The 26,455-nt window shown below is 38.0% G+C and overlaps 1 protein-coding gene across 1 annotated transcript in view; it reads right to left on the bottom strand.

Annotated features, from left to right (window-relative positions):
* Window positions 1-1,953: 1,953 nt before the first annotated feature.
* LOC122397339 (mothers against decapentaplegic homolog 6) overlaps window positions 1,954-26,455 on the bottom strand; it is an 89,481-nt gene continuing 64,979 nt past the window's right edge. Inside the window, exons 4-5 of the mRNA XM_043396465.1 lie at window positions 5,303-5,503; window positions 1,954-5,144 (exon numbers count right to left, since the gene is read on the bottom strand). Of these exons, the coding sequence (XP_043252400.1) occupies window positions 4,798-5,144; window positions 5,303-5,503 (548 nt within the window). The 3' untranslated portion in view covers window positions 1,954-4,797. The remainder of the gene's footprint in view (window positions 5,145-5,302; window positions 5,504-26,455) is intronic.

Below are 26,455 nucleotides of genomic sequence, written 5' to 3'. Positions count from 1 at the left end.
AGAAATAGTTACTTAAAAGTGTATCGTGGGAACAGGAACTTTAGGTTAAATAAACTCTAGTTACGTACTTGAATTCTATAGAATTATGTTAACGTTATTATTTTATTATTAATTCGGTGTGATGTGTATGTGTTGACACGGTTAAAAATTTGTCAACCTTTTATTGCTCCCCTGCATCTTAAAATTCGGGATCAATTTTTTTTCTGTATATTTTCCATGATAAGAAAATAAAAAGTTCGACATAAAATTCGTACAAAGAATTGTAAAAGATTTCATCAATTATATCGTGAAACAAATTGTCTCTCAAATTGTCCCTCATCTACTATACACTAGTAAAATAAATTATTATTATTTGCATCGAGACGAGTTTCAACGACTTAATAAGAAAAAAATTGACCATGAATTTTAAGGTTAAAATAAATCTCGTAATAGGTTTTATTCACAAGTCTCCATCGATCTATATTCGTAGATTCATCTGTAAAAAGTGAGCCAAATGTATTTTTTACACTCCTATATAAGTGCTCGACGTAGTTTTGCCATTGTTTGTATTGAAAACGAAGCTTTATGTGATCAATTCTACGCTTCGAATCGATGTATTTTTCTAATAAAAATTCCCTTGTCCTTGTTCGTGCACACGATTATTGGCCACCCTCTAAACAACTTAAAAAGTGCTTGCCGATATTTTTTTCACTTTGTTTACTTAACTTTTACAACAATCTTGTGTTGATGTATATCCAATTATTCAACGGACTTAGTTTTCATTTAAACAAAATAAATTCTACGATAATAAGTATTTTAACTGCTAAATATTTTAATTTTATTTAGCATCCGTGTTAGACACTTTTCATAAATAAAAAAATTTAATTACTTCGTTGCCATGTAAAATCGTGCCTAACGATGTGACGTAACGTCTGCCATATTTCAATATTACGCGGGAAACGCGAGAAAAAGAAAACGTGTATTCGAGTTTACAAACTAGTGTGACGCACGTGAGTATATTAGTACGTTTAAAATCTCATATGGATACTTACGAAATTAATTGAACACCACTCGTTTGGTTCTACAGATGGTACACGAGCAAACACAATTTTTTTTCGAAGCACTGACACTTTAACGACTAAAAGTATCGTAGATTACTTTCACCGTACGTGGTACATATTTTACCGGGTGCATTGCTCGATAACCAGTTTATTCCGCGAGTAGAAACGCGAAAGGAAGATTCTGTTAAGTATAAAACAGGATGTAACGAACGTAATACGAGAAAAAGTAACGAGGTAGCAAGTTGAAGAAAATATTTACGAAGTTACTTCGAGACTCTCTTTACACCGCGACGTACTACCAATTAGTAACGAAATGTCCTAGACTAGGGTTTATTCAAAATGGCCTCTCACCCCACCACAGCGATCAAGCATTCGCAGGTTGTTACTCTTGGGTACATAACCAAGTTTAATAAAAACCAATTCGGGATGGTATGCATATTCAAATGACCTGCATTTTAACGAAAATTGCCTTTCAACCTCTTTTCAATAATATTTTTCAGTAAACGATCTTAACAATACATTATAATTATATTTATACTCACACGAATCGTATGGAATGAAACTTCGTTTTCAATTATCGTTCATTAGTTCAAGATGAAGGTATCAAAGAATGTTACTACATTCAGTAATTATTTACATCGGCGGACCCTTTCCGATGACCTTGATACGTGTCGTACAAGCGAAATACTGATTAATTTTTTATGTTTATCTCAGAAACCATAATAGATCGCCGATTAATTCATGTGAAAAAAGTAATTAGTACCCTCGCCGTAAAACACGTATCAAAAATCGTTGACGAGGTGTCCGCTGATATAAATTATTACCCTACTTTTTTTTGTTTGTTCATTTTTATATACAAACTAATCGTTTTATTTATTTTATGAAAAGAATACGAATAAATATTTTTCGTCCGTTTAGATATATCTTTAACAATCGTCACCTAATTAACAAAACTACAAATACGATCGGGCTCGGTAGAATTAAGATTTACGTACGTTCAATTATAAAATATTGTTAAGTACACTATTAACTGTACGTCCTTTCAGTCATAATGCTGGGAAACGACTGTACCATCGGGAACGGTGCGAGTAAAAATGACCCAACTCGTTTTCGTTGCCTGTCTGTAATCGAGAATTTCAGGAAGTCACGTGTAACGCCTAATTCGCGTAACTGATTGCAAATGGGGGTTATTATAATTCACAGAATAAGTAAACTTATTTTTAATCGAATCTTTACGAAAGAAAATAAAATATTTGTACAAATTATTGGGTGTCTTGCGCTCCGCGTTTACCCGAAGATCGTTTCGAAAATCGCTTTCAGACTGACCGCACGCGTTTATTTCAATTCCAGCGATGAACCAACTTCCGACTATAACTGCAGGTCAGAGCCGTGAGAAAAGACTATAAAAAGCAACGTAGCTTCCAAAATGGACGACTCTACCACAGAATTCTTTCTCGTCGTTGCAATTTTCATCGACGATTCCTAAGCCTGTACGCAAAGCGGAATCGTGCCGTTGTGTTCGTGTAAAAAAAGTTCTCCCGAGACGAACGTTGCTCGTGCAGCACTTCGAGGAACGACGTTACAAATAATTAGATATCCCTGACAATCGTAAACTTCGCAACTTCGTATACAGGCCACGGAATCGCACCGTTACAGTAGATACAGCTAGCTACCTATGAACATTTTTGTATACGTACGTATACATATTAATATATAACATTTAAGCGACAATATATGCATCACAATATATCGTTCGGCGTCTTACACGCAATGGATCACGATTCATACGTGACCTGACGACCGCTTTTAAACCGATAAAAGCGGTTATACGAAAAGTAACTAACGGCTCGAGAAAAAAAAAAAAAAAAAAAACTATTCGATCAGTCGATTGTGTTTTATACATGCTTGTGTTTGCGTATGCGTATGAATGAATACGTATGACTGGTGGTACATGGTTACATCGTATGTACGTACTTAAACATCATCGTTCCGAACTCCCCGTACAATTATTTCCTTTACAGAAACGTTTTTTAGCGTTTTGCCACGTGTAAATCGCTGATCCGTGGTACACGTGTCGTTTAATGTTATCGTACGCGTTCGGATCCGGAGGCGGATTTCGGCGAAGACTTCAGCGATAAAATTTGTAAAACTCCACTCGCTTACACTCTAATTTTATATCCTTCACGACGGTAGAAAATTATTCCAAGAAAACAGTACTTTTATAAATTTAACGTCTAACTATGGATCATATTTTTTTTTTTTTTTTGTTTATTAAGCATACGTTTGTTTCGTTTGCGTACATATACACATTAACAGATTGATTGCTTTTTCGTCGGTGCTTCATGAACTTGTCCGAAATAAGGAAGGAAAAAGAGACCTGGGTCGAACTTTTATCACAGTATCGTATTACTGCAGTACGAAGCTCTCGGGCATTTGGTGCAAAGCTGGCACGCGGAGTTCTCTCGTTTTCTCTCGTTTCCTTAGATACACACATACACGCATTCATTCTTTCTTTCGCACATTGCACCACGAAGGAAGCTGGGAAGGCACAATGTATGTACATATATGTACGTACAGCACCGAACGACGATCGGGGACAATCGCAGTGCCCGTGGTACACGACATTTTAACGCTCATGAAACGTAATCGCGAGCTTATATAACTGAACGCTGATGTATCGACTCACGATGTACAAAATTGATGAAAAAATCGAGAAAAGTTTTGTTAACTCGGTGATATCTTTTCATGCAAATTTCGTCACTGACTAGTTTTGCGAACAATCGCTAGAACTCGATAAAATTTCCAATTGAACGCCGAAAGTGTAGCCAAACACGCCATGGTTTGGCTTTCTATTAAAATAACAAATCTTTTCTCGCATTTGAATAAATTCCATATAGACGAAGGAAATTTATACTAGAAATATTGTTACGTTAATCGTGTAAGATTAAAGTCTTTTTGAACATAACATAAAACACTAAGTACTTCCTTCGATTCTGTTGGCAGTGTTCTCGTTTCTCGATAATTTAAATAGATTCAAAATCCATGCGACCAACGAGCTTTCCATGCTCTTAAACACCATTGACTAGACCTCATCGGAAGCCCAAGTTTCTGCTTCCTTGCAGTGCAATGATTAACCATAAACGAGGACATGGCCAGACAGTACAGGTATTAAACTTAAGATGAATAAAAGAAAGCGACAGTGTATTAACCAAGTCAATTTTACTCTCGTACTTTCCATGATTTCAGATAGTGTTTGTTTATCTTATGTTATTCTTAATGCATGACACGTAGACGTCAAGCTTACAAACGTTAAATACCACTGACTAGACCTAGCGGAAGTCTCCGCTTCACTTTTTGTGAAATCTCATTTAGCATTATCCAGAAAGTACAACAGTATTATTGACCAATCAAGAAAATACCGTGATGAAGTATGATCGGGCTTTGATGCTATGAAAATCGAGTACCACGCAGAACTGTGTGTCCTCCGTTCGTAGGCACAAGAATATAAAACGCTCTTGTCGAGTGATTCTCATTTTTCTCTGTTAGCAAAATGACGCTGTTCTCAGATGTATGGCGGCGTACTTTGGTAAGACTGCTGGCGGCGATCCACGTCGTTTGAGTATCCGTTGGCAGCCTTTGGGACGGAGCTTCGTCGTTGCTGCGTCAGTTTCACAGATCGGTCCTCTTGGAGGACGACGAGGAGTAAGAAGAGGCGCAAACGGACGAGACTGAATACCTTCACGATGAGTTGTAGGGATCACCTGCATGGTGCTAGGAGTACTTCGAGCCAACATGGACAAGAGGTGACTTCCTGTCTTGAGTACTTGGGTCCCCAGCCTTTGGCAAAGCTGATGCGGACGGAGTTGATATCAACGGGACCAGAGGCAAAGCCTGTAGCTTGACTGCCTGTTCTTGTACCACTACCATATGGAAGCTGTAGAACTTTGGTTCGGTCGAAGATGTTCAGACAAAAACCAGGAGGCACACGATAGACAAGTAGTGTTCTAGACTCTGGGTCATCCAGAGTAGGTGAGTTCACGAAGATTGGGCTTTCTGATCTGTTATATGCCCAGACACCATCTGCTTCTTGACTAAGCATTAAACCTACGAACAAAACATAATTTCTCTTTAAGTTTCAACATTATTCAACGGTACACTGTGTAAAACAGCTTTTCTATGACATTTCTCTCCAATGAATGAAACTTGAACTAATTTAAAAAGCAGAGAAACAATAAAAAGCATCGGTGACAATCAAAACTTACCAAGACCAATTTTACTTCGTGTTCTTTGGACTGCAGGTGGTGCAACATGATTTTCAGCTAGTGTTGCTAAGCAAAGGCCATCGCCATCATGGAGGGAATCAAAAACATTTACGGTTGAAGGCTCCACTGGATAAAGACGGCCCACTCGACCACCCAATTCCCAATATGCTAATGTACACCACTCCTTTTGTCCCATCTCACCTAGAACAAACAACAACACGCAACATTAATGATAGGTATTATTTCTTACCAATATGACTGCAACGTTTTTGCAATATTGCAAATATGACAACATTTATGTAATATGTCGTACGTTTATAGTAACAATGAGAATATTAGAGTAAGGATCATTTTTATTATTTCTTATTTATCGGTTCAGGAAATGCAAATCTACCGACTGAAAGTTGTTCATTGAAATTTCTCGATAGCGCGAACATCAAAGAGTTTAATCTTTCGTTTTTATGAAGAACTTCCACGAAATGCGATACGTACAGACATGCCTCGGAACAAGATGAGATCTGGCGTTAACGAGGAGTCTTTCTTTCTTGTTAAAAGTGTTCGTTCGGTGAGAGTCTGCGGGCGTACAGGCGGTATCATAAAGGACTCGTCGCCGGAAAGACCCACGCGTCTCGCCAACTGTCGTGGAGACAACGGCGGCGCCAGATTCGAGAGTAGACGCAGGAAGGGGAATAACCATAAAATATCTAATGAGGAAAACTTACTGCTGTCTGATTTTTCGTTATACGAAACGAATCTACAATAATTACGCTATCGCTATCACTACACTATTACGATTAATGTTTCCTTTCTCGAATTTTGAAGGTTATCGCCACTTTTCTACTATTTTGACCATACTAATGACTTTCAAATAACTTCGAATGAACAAATCTCGCTGGTTCAAAGGCATTCAAGAAATTCTACGTTTTTCGTTTTCTGTAAGCAATAAATATTCTAACACATTCTTACGTATGAGTTTAATACTTTTTACATTCGTAAATACATTTATACGGTTAATTATATTCCCCGATCCTGAGACATCACAGAAAACATGATTATTGGCATAAAAATCTATTTAATCGCATTTGTATTCATCGTGCTCTTCATTCTGACGGATAATAAATCACTCCAGTTAACTTTTACGCAATCGATTGGCGCCTTCTTACCGTGCATCCTTAAATAGACACGATCGAAATTGCTTTTAAACGTGCAAAATATTCCCGAGGACAAGCAGTTCGACCAATAATAAATCGATTGTAACTTTTTACTATAATTAACATGTCGCCGCAGTACTGGCGCCCGAACCTATCCTAACCTGTTCCCGATCGAAACGTGTTCGCGCCATCTTCAACCAGATCTGCGAACTCATCCTGAACTTCCCAGCGGTAGATAATTCTGCTAATTATCGCTGCATAAATTCCAACATAAAATTTACGCTTCGTAAACATCCTCGAAGCATCGACGTCGACCGTCTAGGATTACGTTCGTCGAAGGCGAATAGAACGCCGAAGATAGCAAAGTAAAGCACCGAAGATCCCAACGCCGAGTCAAGAATCAAGACACGCGACATTAGGGTCGAAATTTTGGGGTGTTGTAAAATATTCAATAATATAGTTCGAATAATGGAACAACTTGGTGGCCGATCATATACTTGGGCGATGGGTATTTGTTATTAATATTCAAATATTCAAGCAATGGTATTCAAATACCTACTCGAATATTCGAACATTCGAAGAATGTTGATATTCGAACTCTTGGACATTCTAAGTTTGCTCGCGAGTTAGGTCTCGAGTTACAAGGATTCTAGACAGACGATCGAGTCTCCGCGCGTGTCCTCATACAAAGTTCATTACGTATCCACGTATTAAATAAAGTTTCCCTTTCTTTTTCTTCGCGACTCGCGTGACAATTCTAGGAAGGGAATCGACCTGACGAATGGAAGCCTCGCTGTATTCGATTAGGTGAGAAATAATTGAATATCGAACAATCTCCGAATAATCCCTGCTCGATTCGAGAATGGTCAGTTTGTGTGGAGGCTGAATTTAGAGGTTAAGAGTCAGGAAGAAGAGAGGCGTTGGTACACGGGTGTGTCGAAGTACGTACGCCTTGGTGCGACTGTGTGAGAGAGGGGTACGAGGCGCGGCGGGGCGGAACCCCTGCTTCCACCAGATAAAAATAGATATTACGAGTTTACCGAGGCGCCAAGATTGCGGGGTATCGCGACGATTACGTCATCGGTAGTAGCGCGAGTGGTTGGAGCAAGGACGCTTGTCGCGTCGCCCGTCGTCGCCGCCGTCGCCGCCGTGGCCGTCGTGACGAACTACGAATTTTCGTGTCTATCTACGATCATCCGCAGCCGGCTTTTAGCCGTCTTCAACAAATCGCTGTTTGCCCCCTATTGAATCATGGACGATGGGCGCGCGTGCCGCCAATTCGCCAGAATTCGTTCGCGTTATTCGCTTTTCTCGAGCGGCTTCTTCCATCCCGGGGATGAGCGAAATGTATCTCGAAAAATATTCCAACGACATTTCGTATTCCGTTCACGATCGAACGGTTGGACGTATTCGCTCGTTGGATTAGGTAGCTGTGCATCTATAGAATAGATGTATTCGGTTTCACTATCGATTACAAAATAAATTGATATCTTGTAATTGTCGGGCCAGTGAATGCCGATTACATTAGCGTTCGGTATTCGATATATTCTAACCTATTACTCAACTTTGGCATCAATGTCGCATGAGAATTTTCAGGTTAGTTTGGCAAAAGGATATCATGAAAATTACTCTTCCATAATTTGAAATTAAAGAAAATATAATCATCCCAGTAATTTCGAAAGTATCTGTATATTTTTCACAGCTTTTAAGAAATCAGCTTGCAACACTTCGTATGAGTCACATTCTACATGTATCGACTAGCGAAATACCGATAAATATCAATCAGTGAAATACCTGTTCTACGTATGCCTTAGACGTAATTCGATTAATTAATTAGTAGAACACATACTGTAAAAATCCGCCGCGGCTGGTAATTTCGAAAGATTTGTTCAATGATTTATTAGCTCCGTATGAATGCTATTAATCCTCAAATGCCGTTGTGTGGTCTGTCTACTAGAACGTATAGGTATTTGAGCAATTATTACATGCGTCGATTATAAGATTTCAAACATTAATCACGTTCTATCCGTTTGAATTTACGTGAATTCATATTTTTGGTACTTTTATAACATAAAAAAATATTAAAATTCTCCAATCCGTTCAGAAGTTGTGATATTTTAAACATACGCATGAAATTTCGGGGAGCATTTCCGGCCACACATTATATTTTCGGTAAGGAATTTTTATCTCGAAAATGCGTAGGATTTTGGGGGTATGTCTATTGACCAAAAATGATTGTAATCGGCTCCTGCAACCAATAATAATTTTGCCAGAATGATTTGCAATATTTTAATTTCGCCGAAAAATTTGTCTACCTATTCGAATTTTATTCTCGGAAGTGCGTAACATTTCGGGGTAAGCCTATTGACTAAAAATGATCGTAATTGACCCCTGCACCCGAACATAATTTTTCCAGAATGATTTGAAATGTTTTAATTCCGCCCAAAGATTTGTCTACCTATTCGAATTTTTTTCTCGAAAGTGTGTAACATTTCGGGGGTATGTCTATTGACCAAAAATGATCGTAATTGATCCCCGCATTCGAATACAATTTTTTCAGAATGATTCGATACTTTTTAATTTCGCCCAAAATTTTGTCTACCTATACAAATTTTTTTCTCGAAAGTGCATAACATTTCGGGGGTATGTCTATTGACCAAAAATGATTGTAATTGACCCCCACATCGGAAAATAATTTTTCTAGAATGATTTGAAATATTTCAATTCCGCCCGAAATTTTGTCTGCCTATTTGAATTTTTTTCTCGAAAATGGTTAGGATTTCGGGGGTATGTCTATTCATAAAAAATGATTATAATTGACCCCCGCAACTAAAAATAATTTTTGTAAAACAATTTGAAATTGTATAATTTTGCCGAAAAATTTGTCCATTTCCTGAATTTTTTTCTCGAAACTGCGTAGGATTTCAGGGATATGTGTATTCACTATAAATGATTATAACTGCTCACTATAACTAAAAATAATTTTTTCAGAACGATTTAAAACTATTCAATTTCGTCATAAAATTCCAGCACCTACTCGAATTTTTTTCTCGAAACTGCGTAGGATTTTTGGGGTATGTCTATTCACCAAGAATGATTGTAATGGACCCCTGCAACCGACAATAATTTTTTCCAGAACGATTAGAAATTTTTTTTTTCGCCGAAATATTTAGGCACCTACCCCCCTTGTCGACTTTTCTTAAAAATTCGTATTTTATTTTTGATAATATTGTTTGACGCTGTACAGAAAAGTTGTTTAATACTTTTTCGTATCTATGTGCTCTGCTTCATAAATAAATTTGAATGAAATACATTCACTCTTGCGGGAGTTATGGTAAAGCTTCCAACACTGGTGGCAATTATTCAGCGACTCTGATCCAAGGTTTATTGATCACCGATTATCTATAGGCTGGCACGGAAATAAAAGACGAGTGTCCATACGTCCCCTTACGAAATGAGATTCAATTGAATCGGTATCTCTATGCCCGGAGAACATTGCCCATAAATAACGGTCCCCGGGATCGTAATAATCACAATGGTTCCAGCTACATGTTGATCCGGTACGCGATAACCCGGCAGTAAACCGCTCTGACCTCTTCAAGCTCCTTCGTCGGGTTCGCAATAAAGCTGTATCCTTCTAGGCGATGACTGGACACTTAATCCTCGCGTCTCGCGAAGATTGCGAACTTCCTACCGTTCGGCTACCGAGGAGACGTTCGCGTCCGCTGATCGCGAGCGGACACTCGAACGACCATCTTCATTTTTTTCCCCTCTTTCCGCGGGGTTCGCGTGGTTGTCAACGAGTTTGACAAATAACCGAGCTAACGAGAGCTCGCCACCGCGACACGGACCCGCGGACTCTGGAAAACTGAAAGCGAATTGAACCCTGTAATAAAGCAATTCTGCCGGTACTCCGAGCATCACGATAAAGGAGCAATTGCGGAGGTCGCTGCAGCTTGCCAGTTAACTGTCCTCGTTTACGTGGCCGCGGTGTATTATTTTATGTCTTCCCGGCAGATTACACGTCTAGCGATTTTATTCGAAGGACCATCCTCATCCTCCTCCGCGCGGAGACAGGCTACTCGGACGGCACGGTTCTCCGGCTCGTTAAAATTGTGAAATACTCGAGCTGAAACTCGCTCGACGTTCCTGCCTCTCGATTTTTTACGGGGCAACCGGCGATTCCCAACAGGTGTGACGTGTAACGGCGTCGTGGGTGTGTCGCGAACAAAATTTGTACAAAATTAAGGAACAGACTTTGTTTGCAAACGAGCTTGAACCATTTGCTGCTACTTGTTTGAACAAATGCTTTCATCGACCGTGGAGCAAATATTTTTAACTGTTGAAAGACAAGGGGAGGGAAGGGGGTAGAATTTTGCCAATCAGAAGTTTTTTAACTGTGTTATTTATCCTTTTGTATCGAGTGTTTGGTAATGTTAAGTACTTGATTAAATTGTTGGTGGTTGTAGCAACATTTGTTTATTAGTCAACGTTGTCGATCGTCTTCTAAACTATTAATAATTTTCGTTTCTTTATTTTATGGTAATTCCTCATTATATAATGTACATATTTGTTCTCCTTAATGGAGATCAGCCTACATCGGTAGTTCTGAAAGTCACTGTAAACGATTGATTGAAATACGTTGAGGAATGATAAATGGCTCGTTACGACTACATCCAATGTCCTTCGTTGAATGTTCGTTATTTTGCATATCTGCATCGAGATATCGTTCTAATAAATCGCCTTGAAGGAGATCTTAATAAATTATGTTTTCTTATTAAGAATTCGCAAGGATAAATTGTCATAATCCGAATACAATCATAATTTTCGTACGAAATTAAATTTAAATAACCGATCAACGTACAAGAAGCGACTGAGATTTATGCACGCGCCCCAATCGTAAAAATAAATTGCCACCTTGTTGGACTCCCTTTTTCATTATAGTCGATTTGCACTTTGTTACTATATCGCGGCTCCGTGGACGTATAATTATTTAACAACGCTTAAAAATATTGCACAGATCATTTTTCAATCGTATCGAAACCATCCTAGTAGCACAAAAATATTGAATAAATATTTTTTTCAAATATTGTAAAAATATTTTTTAAGCCACGTTTTTTCGCATGAGAAAAATATTGGATCTGAATATTGTATATATGTATAAAAAATATAAGTTAAATGTTCAGTATTTATTACAATATTTGAAAAATATAAATTCAATATTTAAATAACAGTCAATAAAATCTTTAAATTTAAGAAAAAGTTATACAAAAAATTAATATCTCTCTAGATATACATACAGGGTGTTCGGCCACCTCTAGCAAAAATTTTAATGAGCGATAGTAGAGGCCAAAATAAGACGAAAATCAAGAATACTAATTTGTTGATGGAAGCTTTGTTAAAAAGTTATTAACAATTAAATTCAAAAATTTCAAATCGTTCTGGAAAAATTATTTTCGGTTGCGGGGGTCAACTACAATCATTTTTGGTGAGTACACATACCTCCGAAATCCTATCTACTTTCGAGAAAAAAAATCGAGTAGGTGCTGAAATTTTTCGGCGAAAAAAAATTTTTCAAATCGTTCTAAAAAAATTATTTTCGGTTGCGGGGATCAATTACAATCATTTTTTATCATTACACATACCTCCGAAATCGTACGCACTTTCGAGAAAAAAATTCCTTACTGAAAATCCAATTAGGTGTCTAAATTTTTCAACGGAGAAAAAAAATTGCAAATCGTTGTGGAAAAATTATTTTCAGTTGCGGGGGTCAATTACAATCAGTTTTTGTCATTAGACATACCCACGAAATCCTGCCCACTTTCGAGAAAAAAAATAGAGAAAGGTGTGAAATTATTCGAGAAAATTAAAAAATTGCAAATCGTTGTGGAAAAATTATTTTCGGTTGTAGGGTTCAATTACAGTCATTTTTGGTGAATAGACATACCCCCGAAATCTTGCGCATTTTCGAGAAAAAAATTCAGTAAGAGCGGCACTTTAAACGTTAATAACTTTTTAACGAAGCTTCCACCAACAAATTAGTATTCTTGATTTTTGTCTTATTTTGGCCTCTACTATCGCTCATTAAAATTTTTGCTAGAGGTGGCCGAACACCCTGTATATGTCTTTGAAAAATATAAATTCAATATTTAAATAACATTCAATAAAATCTTCAAATTTAAGAAAAAGTTATACAAAAAATTAATCTCTCTATATATATGTGTCTTTGTATATATAGAGATTAATTTTTTGTATAACTTTTTCTTTGAAGATTTTATTGAATGTTATTTAAATATTGAATTTATATTTTTCAAATATTGGATTCACATTTTTTAAATGTTTACTTTATATTTTTTAAACATCTGGTTTATATCCCCTGAATATTTAGCTTATATTTTTTGTACATATATACAATATTCAGATCCAATATTTTTCCCATGTGAAGAAATGCGTATATCAACTACTTTCTGTGCACTGCTTCAGGAAATATTCTACTTCATTTTCGAAAAAACCTTGTTACAAATTCAGAAATTTGAAACTGCAGTCATTGCACGATTATTAAAAAACGAGTGTAAGATTGAAAAGGAAGCAATAATTGTTACGAGAACGCGTTTATTCAGAAAAAGCGTAGTTTTACGTACGACAAAATCGAGCACGATAAAAAGATCAAGTGGATAATGAAATCTAACGAATTCAAAAATTAGTTTAAATTGCAATTTGTCGATAAGAAAAAATTTATTACCGATCTCGATGGTCGGCCAATTGGTGTGCAGCGATAGAGTAAGATGTTTGCACACGTTTCTCGCGCGCAAACACGAACGAAAGACAAAATAACGTTTCGAGTCGCACGACAGCTGCGAGCAAAGTGTCTGGGAGTCTTGTTCGGAATGCGATACGATCGAGATGCGGTAGGTGAGCACATTTTGTAAAGGAAAGATACCTTCTCGATCGCGCTTCGATACCGCTCGGAGCCACCCAGAGGCCCCCGTGGCCGCCACGATAACTCGTAACTTAACGGCTTTGTGCGAATTTTAACAATCTGGCCGGACAAAAACTATAAAACGTTGATTTATGGATTTACTTTCCAATTTACATCGGCATTCGAAAACGAAGGATCAACGCTACTGTTTTGCACGGGACTGGACGGTCCTAAATCATTCGAATATAAGGATAAATGGGACGTTGGGAAAAAAATCCATTTTTCCTTAGAAAGATATTTTAAAGTGAATTAAAATCGTTCCGTGACAAATGGATCCCCCGGGAGGGGGACGATAGAATTAATCTTTCAACGAGCATCTCGAAAAAATTGTCACGCGTAAGAGACGCACGGGCATATCCGGACGCGCAATGTACAAACGCAACGAAAGAAAAATATATATCCGTAAAAAGTTTTCCCACAAATCTTTCATATTTCGTGCTGTTAATCATTCGAAATAGACCTCGAAGGCACGGCGAGATTAATCTTTCAACGAGTGTCGCTTGGAGATTTTCCTTTTCTGCGCGCGCACGGATGATGTTTCGCGCGAAACGAGGAAAAGGAACGACGAAACGACCCGTTGATAAATGGCTTTTAGTGCAATTAAGGAACGAATTATAAAACGTTGCTCTATTGCTAGCGGGCGCTTCTGGCCGCGGAGTGGCTTCCGATTCGAGTGTGTCGCGCGGCGTGAATAAATTTAAATGGTATAAAAAGCACGGTTCGCGCGCGAATTCGCGGAAACGACCATGCGTATATCATTCCCCGTACGAGCGGAAGATTCGTGGGGGGTAAATAACGACTGCTAATAAATTCTGCGGCGACGAAGAAAAGAGTGAGGGGCCATGGAAGAAACATGTTGGTGGCATCGGAATTAGTCCGATCTCCCAGAAATCGTTGCCAGAATCGCCGAAAGCCATCTAATAAATTGAATGCAATTACTTATCGATGGGGGGATCGTCGATTCTTCCTATCACGGGCGGAAAATTCGATGACTAAAATCGGGCAACGTTCCAACCCCGTCTTATTGCACGGTTTGTCCCAAAAGTGCCTCAACTTTGTTTGCACAAACTATACTGGAGACACTGTTTGTTGGAACAGGCTGGGTATCCCCAACGAAGCCATTTTGTACAGGGTGTTCGACCACACCTGAGAAATATTTTAATGGGAGACTCTAGAGGCCAAAATAAGACGAAAATCAAGAATACTAATTTGTTGATGGAGGCTTGGTTACAAATTTATTAACGTTCAAAGTTCCGCTCGTGCTGAATTTTTTTCTCGATAATGGTTAGGAGTACGGACGTATGTCTATTCACCAAAAGTGATTGTAATTGACCCCTGTAACTAAATATAATTTTTTTAGTATGATTTGAAAATTTTTAATTTAGTCGAAAAATTTGTCCACTTATTCAATTTTTTTCTCGAAAATGGGTAGGATTTCGAGGATATGACTATTCACCAAAAATTATTATAATTGACCCCCGCTATCGAAAATAATTTTTCCAGCACGATTTAAAATTTTTTAATTTTGTCGAATAATTTTACACCTTCTTGAATTTTTTTCTCGAAAGTGGGTAGGAATTCGTGGGTATGTCTATTGACCAAAAATGATTGTAATTGATTCCTGCAATCGAAAATAATTTTTCCAGAACGATTTGAAATATTTCAATTTTGTCGAAAAATTTCAAACCTTCTTGAATTTTTTTCTCAAAAGTGGGTGGGATTTCGAGGGTATGTCTATTGACTAAAAATGATTATAATTGACCCCTGTAACCGAAAATAATTTTTTCAGAACGATTTAAAATATTTTTTTTTTGTCGCCGAATTTAGACATCTACCTCTGTCGATTTTTCTTAAGAATTTGTTTTTCATTTTTAATAAATTTGTTTAACGCTCTACAGAAAAGTTATTTAATACTTTGTTGTAGGTGCCCATGGACTCTGTTTCAGAAAAAAGTTTCAATGAGATACCTTTACTATTGTAGGAGTTATGGCCGTTTGAAAATTGAACCAGTTTTAGACTTACATTTACTCACATGAGATTTTTGGTAAAGAATTTCTTTCTCGAAAATGCGTAGGATTTCGGAGTATGTCTATTCACCAAAAATGCTTGCAATTGAGCCCCGCAAACAAAAATAATTTTTTCAGAATGATTTGAAATTTTTTAATAACTCTTCAATGAAGCCTCAGTCATGAAATTTATATTCTTGATTTTCGTCTTATCTCCCATTAATATTTCTCGTTAATTGACTTCCATTCGTTGATCCATCGGTGGATATCGGGTCACTCGTGACCCATGCGTTGACTCTATATTATAAACGAAAATATATCCACAATTGCAGTTTACCACATATGAGTACGTCATATTCTATATGTATTTACACATGAACTCCTTAACTTTGATTGTGTGAATTCTGAATTATCTCGAGAAATTCTACCGTAATTTCCAATGCATGAAAATTTAAAAATTAGGAATCAAAGAATTGAGAAAACAAAAATATTTTAAATAGAATCGTGGGGGTGTGTATTGTTTGGATGAAAAGTGGTGCAGAGATTTTAGGCAGGCTATTTAGGGAATATTTATGCAGAAGGGCCACTATTTATAAACGGTTATAATTAAAATTTTATATATTCGCTTTGCGAATTCAGTTTGCGTTGCCATAAATAAAACTGAACTAAGTTGTGTACGTGTCACGTATGTACGTCACCGTAGCGGCGCCAGTAGAGTGCAAGAGGTTAACTATGAGAACACCTTATTAATGTAGTGATTTAATGCGAGGCTCGGGCTCGTTCGACATAAATTAATTTCTGAATTAACTGGTTATACGTTACACAATTTCAAACGTGAATTGACCTCTGGTACCACTTTACAGTCATTTTTTTTAAACATAGCTCAGAAGAATTCGCTTCCTGACTTTCTATCTTCATTGGCCGAGCCAATCGATACGATCGAGCCAAACGAAGAGGAAACGTTTACAAGAATTTACGTTCGGATATAAAAATTTTGATATTTTTACTTTTCGTAAATTTATCGATCGGAATGATCGTTCACGTGTTGTTCCCGTGTCGAGTAAATCTTTTTTCAAGTACCACCGACCAAACGAGTATCGCTGAATGAGAAACCCTGCTGCTATGATTTAGAAGTTTAGAATCGCGACGAACTCGATCCTTCCATCGATCGTAGACAACAAAAATGATTTCGATAGTGAAAAGAAAGGAAACCTCGTATCGAATGGAATTTTCAGGAAACCTCGAACACCATGGTTCCGATTGCTCCGTGTTTGCCGATCATCCACAAAAACAACAATCGACGGATCGAACGAAGCCTCTCTGAATCTTGGTTCTCAAGTCTTTTTGCGATTAATGGTTATCGATTTGTATCGATCAGTGTCCATGCTGTCTTGAGATCGCAGATTTCCAGATGATGCTTTCAAACGATAAGCACGAATTATCAATGGAATATTTCGAAATTCTCACGACCCACAGGAGGGCAGAGATCCATTCTCCAAAACGTTTTTGTATTTCAGTAATTTATATATCTCGTGCGAAAAAAATTGTGCAAAATTGTATGCATTCGAATATCAGCGTTCGACAATTTTTTTTATAAAAATCGAGCGAAAAGAGTATATTTTCAGCAGGCTAAGCGAGTGCTCGTCGAGGACAACGTTTCTGCAACACGAAATCAAAGGAATCGAGAATCGATACTCGATATGCAAAGTGGTTGTTTGCCTTGGCCATAACAAAGAATGCTTTCAGAAATATATGATACATAAACACTCGGATGCGCTAATTCTATTTATAGTCGGTCAAGTATAATTGTAAAAGCTGGTTCTTTATGTAAATTGACCTAATCAAGTTTTTCTTTCCGTCGATATGCAACAAGTGGCACGATCAGATAACTACTAATACGTAATTATTATCGTTGTTTAAGTGATTCATCGACGCTCGGTTGAAACAATTTCTACGCTGACGTCACAAAAAAATAAACTGTTGCACAACTCGGATGGTGTTTCTAACCTTCGACGCCAAAGGAGTCCGAAAGAGTCGATCTTTGATACATCGTTCGATAATTGTTTCAAATAATAATCAGAATAATTCATTGCGTGTGATAAATTATGCAGACTCATTGCAGCCTTTGTATACTTTGTAGACGATTTCTATATATTACAGACAAACATATATATACTGGTTTCGACGTACATCGGAATGCTCTTTGGTCAGTTTTCAGTAAAAAATGTTAGTGTAATTGCATAAAGGTTCAGTAAACGAGCAAAATAAAAGGAAAAAGGAGAAGTGTCGTAGAGTCGATCCTCGCTGTCGATGTCGATGGTCGATAGTCGGTCATCGTTTGGTCGAAACTCGCGGAAAACTGTGAACAAAGCTTTATGCGAATCGACTGAGCAACCGTGGCGACGCAAAGTGCCGAGTGCCAATGTCTTTTCCCAGTTGGGTCAAACACCCTGAGCTTAGATAAGGTTCCCAACCTTGGCACGGCCATGCCAACTAACTACGTAATGTAGGTGCACCTACGATACACGTGCACGCACAATGCACGACGAACGTGTGTGGCAGAAAATACGTACGCGTGTAGCGTGCACGCGCTGCTATCGGGATCAAAAGAATCGCAAGAATGCGAGGAAACTCTTAGTGGGTGGTTACGTATATAACTATTTCGATATCTCGAGTGTAAATATGATAATAAGGATAAACAGTTAGAATACCTTAACCCCCCTTCCAAGAATATGAAAAAAAGGCAAAAACATTGTTCTAGCTACTAATCTGAAATTCGATTTTATTAAGTTTACTAGATTATAGATTGCACCGTAAATTACGGAAAGAAAATAAATCTGCTTCGAGACTAAACCGGAAGGCTCCTAAATTTCATTACCAATCTGGGAGGCACGTGCAGCGATGGCTGTTCGATTCTACAGTTTGCACATCTTAAAACCGTTTGACTAGCTTTCGTCTGGGTTAGGTCTGGATTAGCAAGAATGTGAGGAGACTCTTGGTGGGTGGCTACGTATATAACTATTTCGATATCTTTAGTCTAAATTTGGGGATAAACAGTCAGGATATCTTCCAAGTATATGCAAAAAAAAGACAAAAACATTGTTCTAGCTACTGTTTCAAATTAGATTCCATTAAGTTTGCTAGATTATAGATGGAAAGAAAATCAACACGTAAACTGGAAGTCATCCTAAGCCTACTAGGCATTAATTAAATGAAATAAATATTGTATTGGATCGTCCTTAAAAAATCTAGGGGAATAAAAGCAGGGTCGAAACATACCATTAGATAATGGATAAGAATTCTGCCCGTCTCTGTTTCCAATGGGAGCGCGACAGAGGCCAGAAAGGCGCACCCATGTGTCGGCGGCCGCACGGTAAAGGTAAGTAAAGGCAGTGGCCGTGTCGCGTTATATATCGGCGTCAGACATGACCCTTGTCCTTCAAACGGCCTTTCTACGACCGCGCGACTCGGTGTGGGTATACCATTCGTGTCGCATATCTAACGACATGCGTAGCGCACGAGAAAGCCGGCCATCGACGGTGAACTTCTGATTGTTTGCGTTGCGTTTCGATGTACGTACATAAGTGCTTGCTCGACGCGTGTGCGAGCTTGTATACAGGCCGCGTTAAAAGCTACCGCGGTCTCATTGCTTCCCGGCCCGTGGGCGGGAACCAGAGATGGACAAACGACGAATAGAAATTCCGTACAACGTGTCTCGTTCTCAATATTTCTGATCGCCATCTGCTTCAGAAATCCATTTATCCCCAGTTTGACCGAACCAACATTCTTTTTTGTGCATTCAAACAACCTAGAACATGCACTTTAGCCATAGCCGATTTTTGACTCATTTTTTTCTTACGGTTTGAGTATTGTACACCGTTTGCTTCCAAACAACACTTCAGTGTCATTGTACCGATGTGTTTCTATGTTTCACTAAGTTCTACATGCTAGGATACACTGTGTATTATTAATACGAAATAAAAGATCTGTGTGTTTGTGATGTCCCCGTAACTCCTGCAATTACCATCCAGTTCGAATGAAATTTTACCCAGTTGCTCTTTACGTTTCGAGTGAAAGTATAGGCTACTCGAGTTAGGAAAATATTAGCTGCAAATCAAGTTACCGAGACCTTAGCGACTCATCTTTTCGTATCTTCTCGAGTCAAGATACAGAACTGTCCAAACAATGTTTCAGTATCATTGTACCGATGTGTTTCTATGTTTCACTAAGTCCTACGTGCTAGGATACACCGTGTATTATTAATACGAAATAAAAGATCTGTGTGTTTGTGATGTCCCCGTAACTCCTGCAATTACTATCCAATTCGGATGAAATTTTACCCAGTTGCTCTTTACGTTTCGAGTGAAAGTATAGGCTACTCAAGTTAGGGAAATATTATCTGCAAATCAGGCTACCGAGACTTTAGCGACTCATTTTGAATCTTCTTGAGTCAAGAGGCAGAACTGCCCAAACAACACTTCAGTGTCATTGTACCGATGTGTTTCTATGTTCCAGTAAGTCCTACGTGCTAAGATACACCGTGTATTATTAATACGAAATAAAAGATCTCTGTGTTTGTGATGCCCCCGTAACTCCTGCAATTACCATCCAATTCGGATGAAATTTTACCCAGTTGCTCTTTACGTTTCGAGTGAAAGTATAGGCTACTCAAGTTAGGGAAATATTATCTGCAAATCAGGCTACCGAGACTTTAGCGACTCATTTTGAATCTTCTTGAGTCAAGAGGCAGAACTGCCCAAACAACACTTCAGTGTCATTGTACCGATGTGTTCCTATGTTCCAGTAAGTCCTACGTGCTAGGATACACTGTGTATTATTAATACGAAATAAAAGATCTGTGTGTTTGTAATGTCCCTGTAACTCCTGCAATTGCCATCCAATCCGAATGAAATTTTACCCAGTTGCTCTTTACGTTTCGAGTGGAAGTATAGGCTACTTGAGTTACGAAAATATTAGCTGCAAACCAGGTTACCAAGACTTTAACGACTCATCTTTTCGAATCTTCTTGAGTCAAGAGGCAGAACTGTCCAAACAATGTTTCAGTGTTATTGTACCGATGTGTTCCTATGTTCCAGTAAGTCCTACGTGCTAGGATACACTGTGTATTATTAATACGAAATAAAAGATCTGTGTGTTTGTGATGTCCCCGTAACTCCTGCAATTACTATCCAATTCGGATGAAATTTTACCCAGTTGCTCTTTACGTTTCGAGTGAAAGTATAGGCTACTCAAGTTAGGGAAATATTATCTGCAAATCAGGCTACCAAGACTTTAGCGACTCATTTTGAATCTTCTTGAGTCAAGAGGCAGAACTGCCCAAACAACACTTCAGTGTCATTGTACCGATGTGTTTCTATGTTCCAGTAAGTCCTACGTGCTAGGATACACTGTGTATTATTAATACGAAATAAAAGATCTGTGTGTTTGTGATGTCCCCGTAACTCCTGCAATTACTATCCAATTCGGATGAAATTTTACCCAGTTGCTCTTTACGTTTCGAGTGAAAGTATAGGCTACTCAAGTTAGGGAAATATTATCTGCAAATCAGGCTACCGAGACTTTAGCGACTCATTTTGAATCTTCTTGAGTCAAGAGGCAGAACTGCCCAAACAACACTTCAGTGTCATTGTACCGATGTGTTCCTATGTTCCAGTAAGTCCTACGTGCTAGGATACACTGTGTATTATTAATACGAAATAAAAGATCTGTGTGTTTGTAATGTCCCTGTAACTCCTGCAATTGCCATCCAATCCGAATGAAATTTTACCCAGTTGCTCTTTACGTTTCGAGTGAAAGTATAGGCTACTCGAGTTAGGAAAATATTAACTGCAAATCAGGTTACCGAGACTTTAGCAACTCATCTTTTCGAATCTTCTTGAGTCAAGAGGCAGAACTGTCCAAACAATGTTTCAGTGTTATTGTACCGATGTGTTCCTATGTTCCAGTAAGTCCTACGTGCTAGGATACACTGTGTATTATTAATACGAAATAAAAGATCTGTGTGTTTGTAATGTCCCTGTAACTCCTGCAATTGCCATCCAATCCGAATGAAATTTTACCCAGTTGCTCTTTACGTTTCGAGTGAAAGTATAGGCTACTTGAGTTACGAAAATATTAGCTGCAAACCAGGTTACCAAGACTTTAACGACTCATCTTTTCGAATCTTCTTGAGTCAAGAGGCAGAACTGTCCAAACAATGTTTCAGTGTTATTGTACCGATGTGTTCCTATGTTCCAGTAAGTCCTACGTGCTAGGATACACTGTGTATTATTAATACGAAATAAAAGATCTGTGTGTTTGTGATGTCCCCGTAACTCCTGCAATTGCCATCCAATTCGGATGAAATTTTACCCAGTTGCTCTTTACGTTTCGAGTGAAAGTATAGGCTACTTGAGTTACGAAAATATTAGCTGCAAACCAGGTTACCAAGACTTTAACGACTCATCTTTTCGAATCTTCTTGAGTCAAGAGGCAGAACTGTCCAAACAATGTTTCAGTGTTATTGTACCGATGTGTTCCTATGTTCCAGTAAGTCCTACGTGCTAGGATACACTGTGTATTATTAATACGAAATAAAAGATCTGTGTGTTTGTGATGTCCCCGTAACTCCTGCAATTGCCATCCAATTCGGATGAAATTTTACCCAGTTGCTCTTTACGTTTCGAGTGGAAGTATAGGCTACTTGAGTTACGAAAATATTAGCTGCAAACCAGGTTACCAAGACTTTAACGACTCATCTTTTCGAATCTTCTTGAGTCAAGAGGCAGAACTGTCCAAACAATGTTTCAGTGTTATTGTACCGATGTGTTCCTATGTTCCAGTAAGTCCTACGTGCTAGGATACACTGTGTATTATTAATACGAAATAAAAGATCTGTGTGTTTGTGATGTCCCCGTAACTCCTGCAATTGCCATCCAATCCGAATGAAATTTTACCCAGTTGCTCTTTACGTTTCGAGTGGAAGTATAGGCTACTTGAGTTACGAAAATATTAGCTGCAAACCAGGTTACCAAGACTTTAACGACTCATCTTTTCGTATCTTCTTGAAGCATACAAACGGATTGCCTTGCAAGAAAGGCTTCTACAATGCCATGCTTGCGTGTAGGTGTGCGTTTGATCGAAGAGTCGAGCACCGAGGCCGAACGATAGGAACTCGCGACGAGAGATTTTAGCCAAGCTGGTGTTTGCAGCGATAACAGAGATGTATGCGGCCAGTGGCGCCTATGTTGCAGCCAATGACGGATCAAAGAGGGCACGCTGCCATGCAACACCATTCCTGGTTTGTTTGGCTGCAGGTTTCTAAAATTAACATTCCCGCGGACGTTGCTGCGTATAATTGCGGGCCTAAGTTGCGGCAGCGCGTTCCTACGAGCGATCCTGTCTGTCGTTGGCGATGTAAGATTGTCGGAAAATAAGAGCACCGCGGTGATATACTATCCGGCAGGAATCTTAAAGCGAAACGTCGCGGATATATGTGGCTTGTTTCCGAGTACAGTTTCGGGATCGCGCGGAACGGCTTCCACGAACACCGGGAGCAACGATTCTGCTCGTCGTGTAGTTATTGGAAATTGGCCTAGACTCCGTTCGGACACGCCGCTGAAAATAATCGTACGACCGCTATTTATTATACGCCCTGGCGAAAGTTTCGAACGTCGATGCAACGGTCAGTTCACGTTTTCAAAGTCACGTCTTCGAAGTCCTCGGGTCCATTTTGACCCGCGACAGAGCATCTCGCGGAGTACTGATTTTTTCGAAAATTAACGACATCATCAACGAAGAATTTACGAATACAACGACGAAAGAATTCTCATGGTAATATTTTTTTTCCGACGATGTGGAGGTTAATGAACCATTCGAAGTGCTTATTTGAATTGTTATTTCGCGATTACGATCGAGCAGTTTAGCGAACAACATGTAGAATAATAACGTAATTGAGATTCCTGCGTGGAAATGATTCATAACTAGCGGATCGATGCGATCGAATTGCAATAAATATATATAGGTATAGTGAGCTGGTTGCACAGTTCCTCGATCAAATTAACGCTAATGAGCTAATGTATTTCGAATATTGGTGCAATTGTTACTTCATTGATTTATCATTGTTTGTTTCTCGTATGATATTTATTACGATGAAAAAGTAAGAAAGATGCTTGTTAATAATTTTCCATTTACGCAATTACCGGGACACAAGGGGTCAACGTTGTACGGAGTCGAACGACGATAATAATAATAAAAATAATAATATGTCTCTATTGCACATAGATAAACGCCATACAAGAAAATGCCAATGGAGAGTAAGAAAGACGAACAGAGAGAGAAAGCGAATCAATGACAATGGTATCTGCAGTCTAAAGGGCGAGATACAGCGACGCACGGTTATAAAAACTAACCCTGAACGATAGACGAGCATTCTTATTTACGATTCATACATCAATCAATCTTCGTTCGTTAGATCGCCGTACGGGTAAACCAAGAATCATTTTCAACGTGATCTTACGTGTAATCGGAAACTGAGAGAAACTAGATGACGGTGGAGTAAAATATGAAACTAGTAGCTTGCCTTGAGGCAAAGTCCTCAAGGGACCAAGATCTCCGTCCATGGTCGTTTTTACTTCGCGTTGATGTTATTTTCCAGGACACATTCCTCCAAGTCCGAGTTTTGTTAGCGAGATTACCAGAGACAGAGACCACGTAATTAATAATTATACAGGGTGTCCAGCCAACCCTGGGAAAAATTTTAATGGGAGATTCTAGAAGCCAAAATAAGACGAAAATCAAGAATACTAATTTGTTGATGGAGGCTTCGTTGAAAAGTTATTAATGTTTAAAGTTCCGCCCGTACTGAATTTTTTTCTAGAAAGTGGGTAGGATTTCGGGGATATGCTTATTCACCAAAAATGATTGTAATTGACCCCCGCAACCAAAAATAATTTTTCGAGAATGATTTAAAGATTTTTTTTCGTCGAAAAATTTACCCTCTGTCGATTTTTCTTGAAAATTCGTTTTTCATTTTTAATAAATTTATTTGCCGCTCTACAGAAAAGTTGTCTAATACTTTTTTGTAGGTACCCATGGGCTCAGCGACAGAAAAAAATTTCAATGAGATACCTTTACTATTGTAGGAGTTATGGCCGTTTGAAGATTGGTCCATTTTTATGGGGTTTTTCTCATTTTGCGGGGTTAAGGAACAATTTTTTCATTATTGTTAGACTTTCTACACATTCTTCATTAAAATACGCGTTATTTGCATTTTGAAACATTAAAATCGTCCAATCCGTTCAAGAGGTATGACACTTTAAAGATTCGCATGAAATTTCAAGGAGACATTTCTGGCCTCACATTAGATTTTCGGTAGAGATTTTTTTTCTGGAAAGTGCGTAGGATTTCAGGGTATGTGTAATGATAAAAAATGATTGCAATCGACCTATGCAAGCGAAAATAATTTTTCCTCAATGATTTGAAATATTTTAATTTTGCTGAAAAATTCGTCTACATTTTCGAATTTTTTTCTCGAAAGTGTGTAACATTTCGGGGGTATGTCTATTCACCATAAATGATTGTAATTAACTCCTGCAACCGAAAATAATTTTTTCAGAACGATTTGAAATATTTTAATTTTACTGAAAAATTTGTCTACCTTTTCGAATTTTTTTCTCGAACTTGCGCAGGATTTCGAGGGTATGCCTATTGACCAAAAATGATTGTAATTGAACCCCGTATCCGAACACAATTTTTTCAGGATGATTTGAAATATTTTAATTTTGCTGAAAAATTCGTCTACATTTTCGAATTTTTTTCTCGAAAGTGTGTAACATTTCGGGGGTATGTCTATTCACCATAAATGATTGTAATTAACTCCTGCAACCGAAAATAATTTTTTCAGAACGATTTGAAATATTTTAATTTTACTGAAAAATTTGTCTACCTTTTCGAATTTTTTTCTCGAACATGCGCAGGATTTCGAGGGTATGCCTATTGACCAAAAATGATTGTAATTGAACCCCGTATCCGAACACAATTTTTTCAGGATGATTTGAAATATTTTAATTTTGCAGAAAAATTTGTCTACATTTTCGAATTTTTTTCTCGAAAGTGCGTAACATTTCGGGGGTATGTCTATTCACCATAAATGATTGTAATTAACTCCTGCAACCGAAAATAATTTTTTCAGAATGATTTGAAATATTTTAATTTTACTGAAAAATTTGTCTACCTTTTCGAATTTTTTTCTCGAACATGCGCAGGATTTCGAGGGTATGTCTATTGACCAAAAATGATTGTAATTGAACCCCGTATCCGAACACAATTTTTTCAGGATGATTTGAAATATTTTAATTTTGCAGAAAAATTTGTCTACCTTTTCGAATTTTTTTCTCGAAAGTGCGTAACATTTCGGAGGTATGTCTATTCACCAAAAATGATTGTAGCAGATCCCTGCAACCGAAAATAATTTTTCCAGAATGATTTGAAATTTTTAGTTTCGTCTAAAAATTTCAGTACCTACGCGAATTTTTTTTTCGAAAGTGGGTAGGATTTCAGGGGTATGTGTATTCACCAAAAATGATTGTAATTAACCCGTGCAACTGACAATATTTTTTCAGAATGATTTGAAATTTTTTAATTTAATTTTTTTATAACTTTTTAACGAAGCCTCAGTCAAGAAATTGATATTCTTGATTTTCGTCTTATTTTGGCCTTTAGAAGCTCCCATTAAAATTTTTCTTCAGGGATAGTCGTACACCCTGTATATTATTATAAAATTGAATTTTATATTTTATATGATTTCTTTATGGAATTTAGTGAATTACGCCGCTGCAATTGCAAAGCAAGATTAAAAAGTATCGCGTTAATTGCTCTGGAAAGTGGTGGCGCCGTGTAGCCTGCACGGTTTTCTATTATTTCGTAAGTACGTTCGCAGCACCGTGTCTATTCTTAATATCATCCCACGTACGGGACTCTCTGGTTTTCACCAAAAGGTCAGTTTGGTCATCGCTGC

This window comes from Colletes gigas, unplaced genomic scaffold, assembly GCF_013123115.1.
Source record: "Colletes gigas isolate AHSC1104 unplaced genomic scaffold, ASM1312311v1 Colletes_gigas_Sc00001, whole genome shotgun sequence".
NCBI classification, from domain to species: Eukaryota; Metazoa; Arthropoda; class Insecta; order Hymenoptera; family Colletidae; genus Colletes; species Colletes gigas.
Note: the sequence above shows the minus strand (reverse complement) of the source record. Positions and strands in the feature narration are given on the sequence as shown.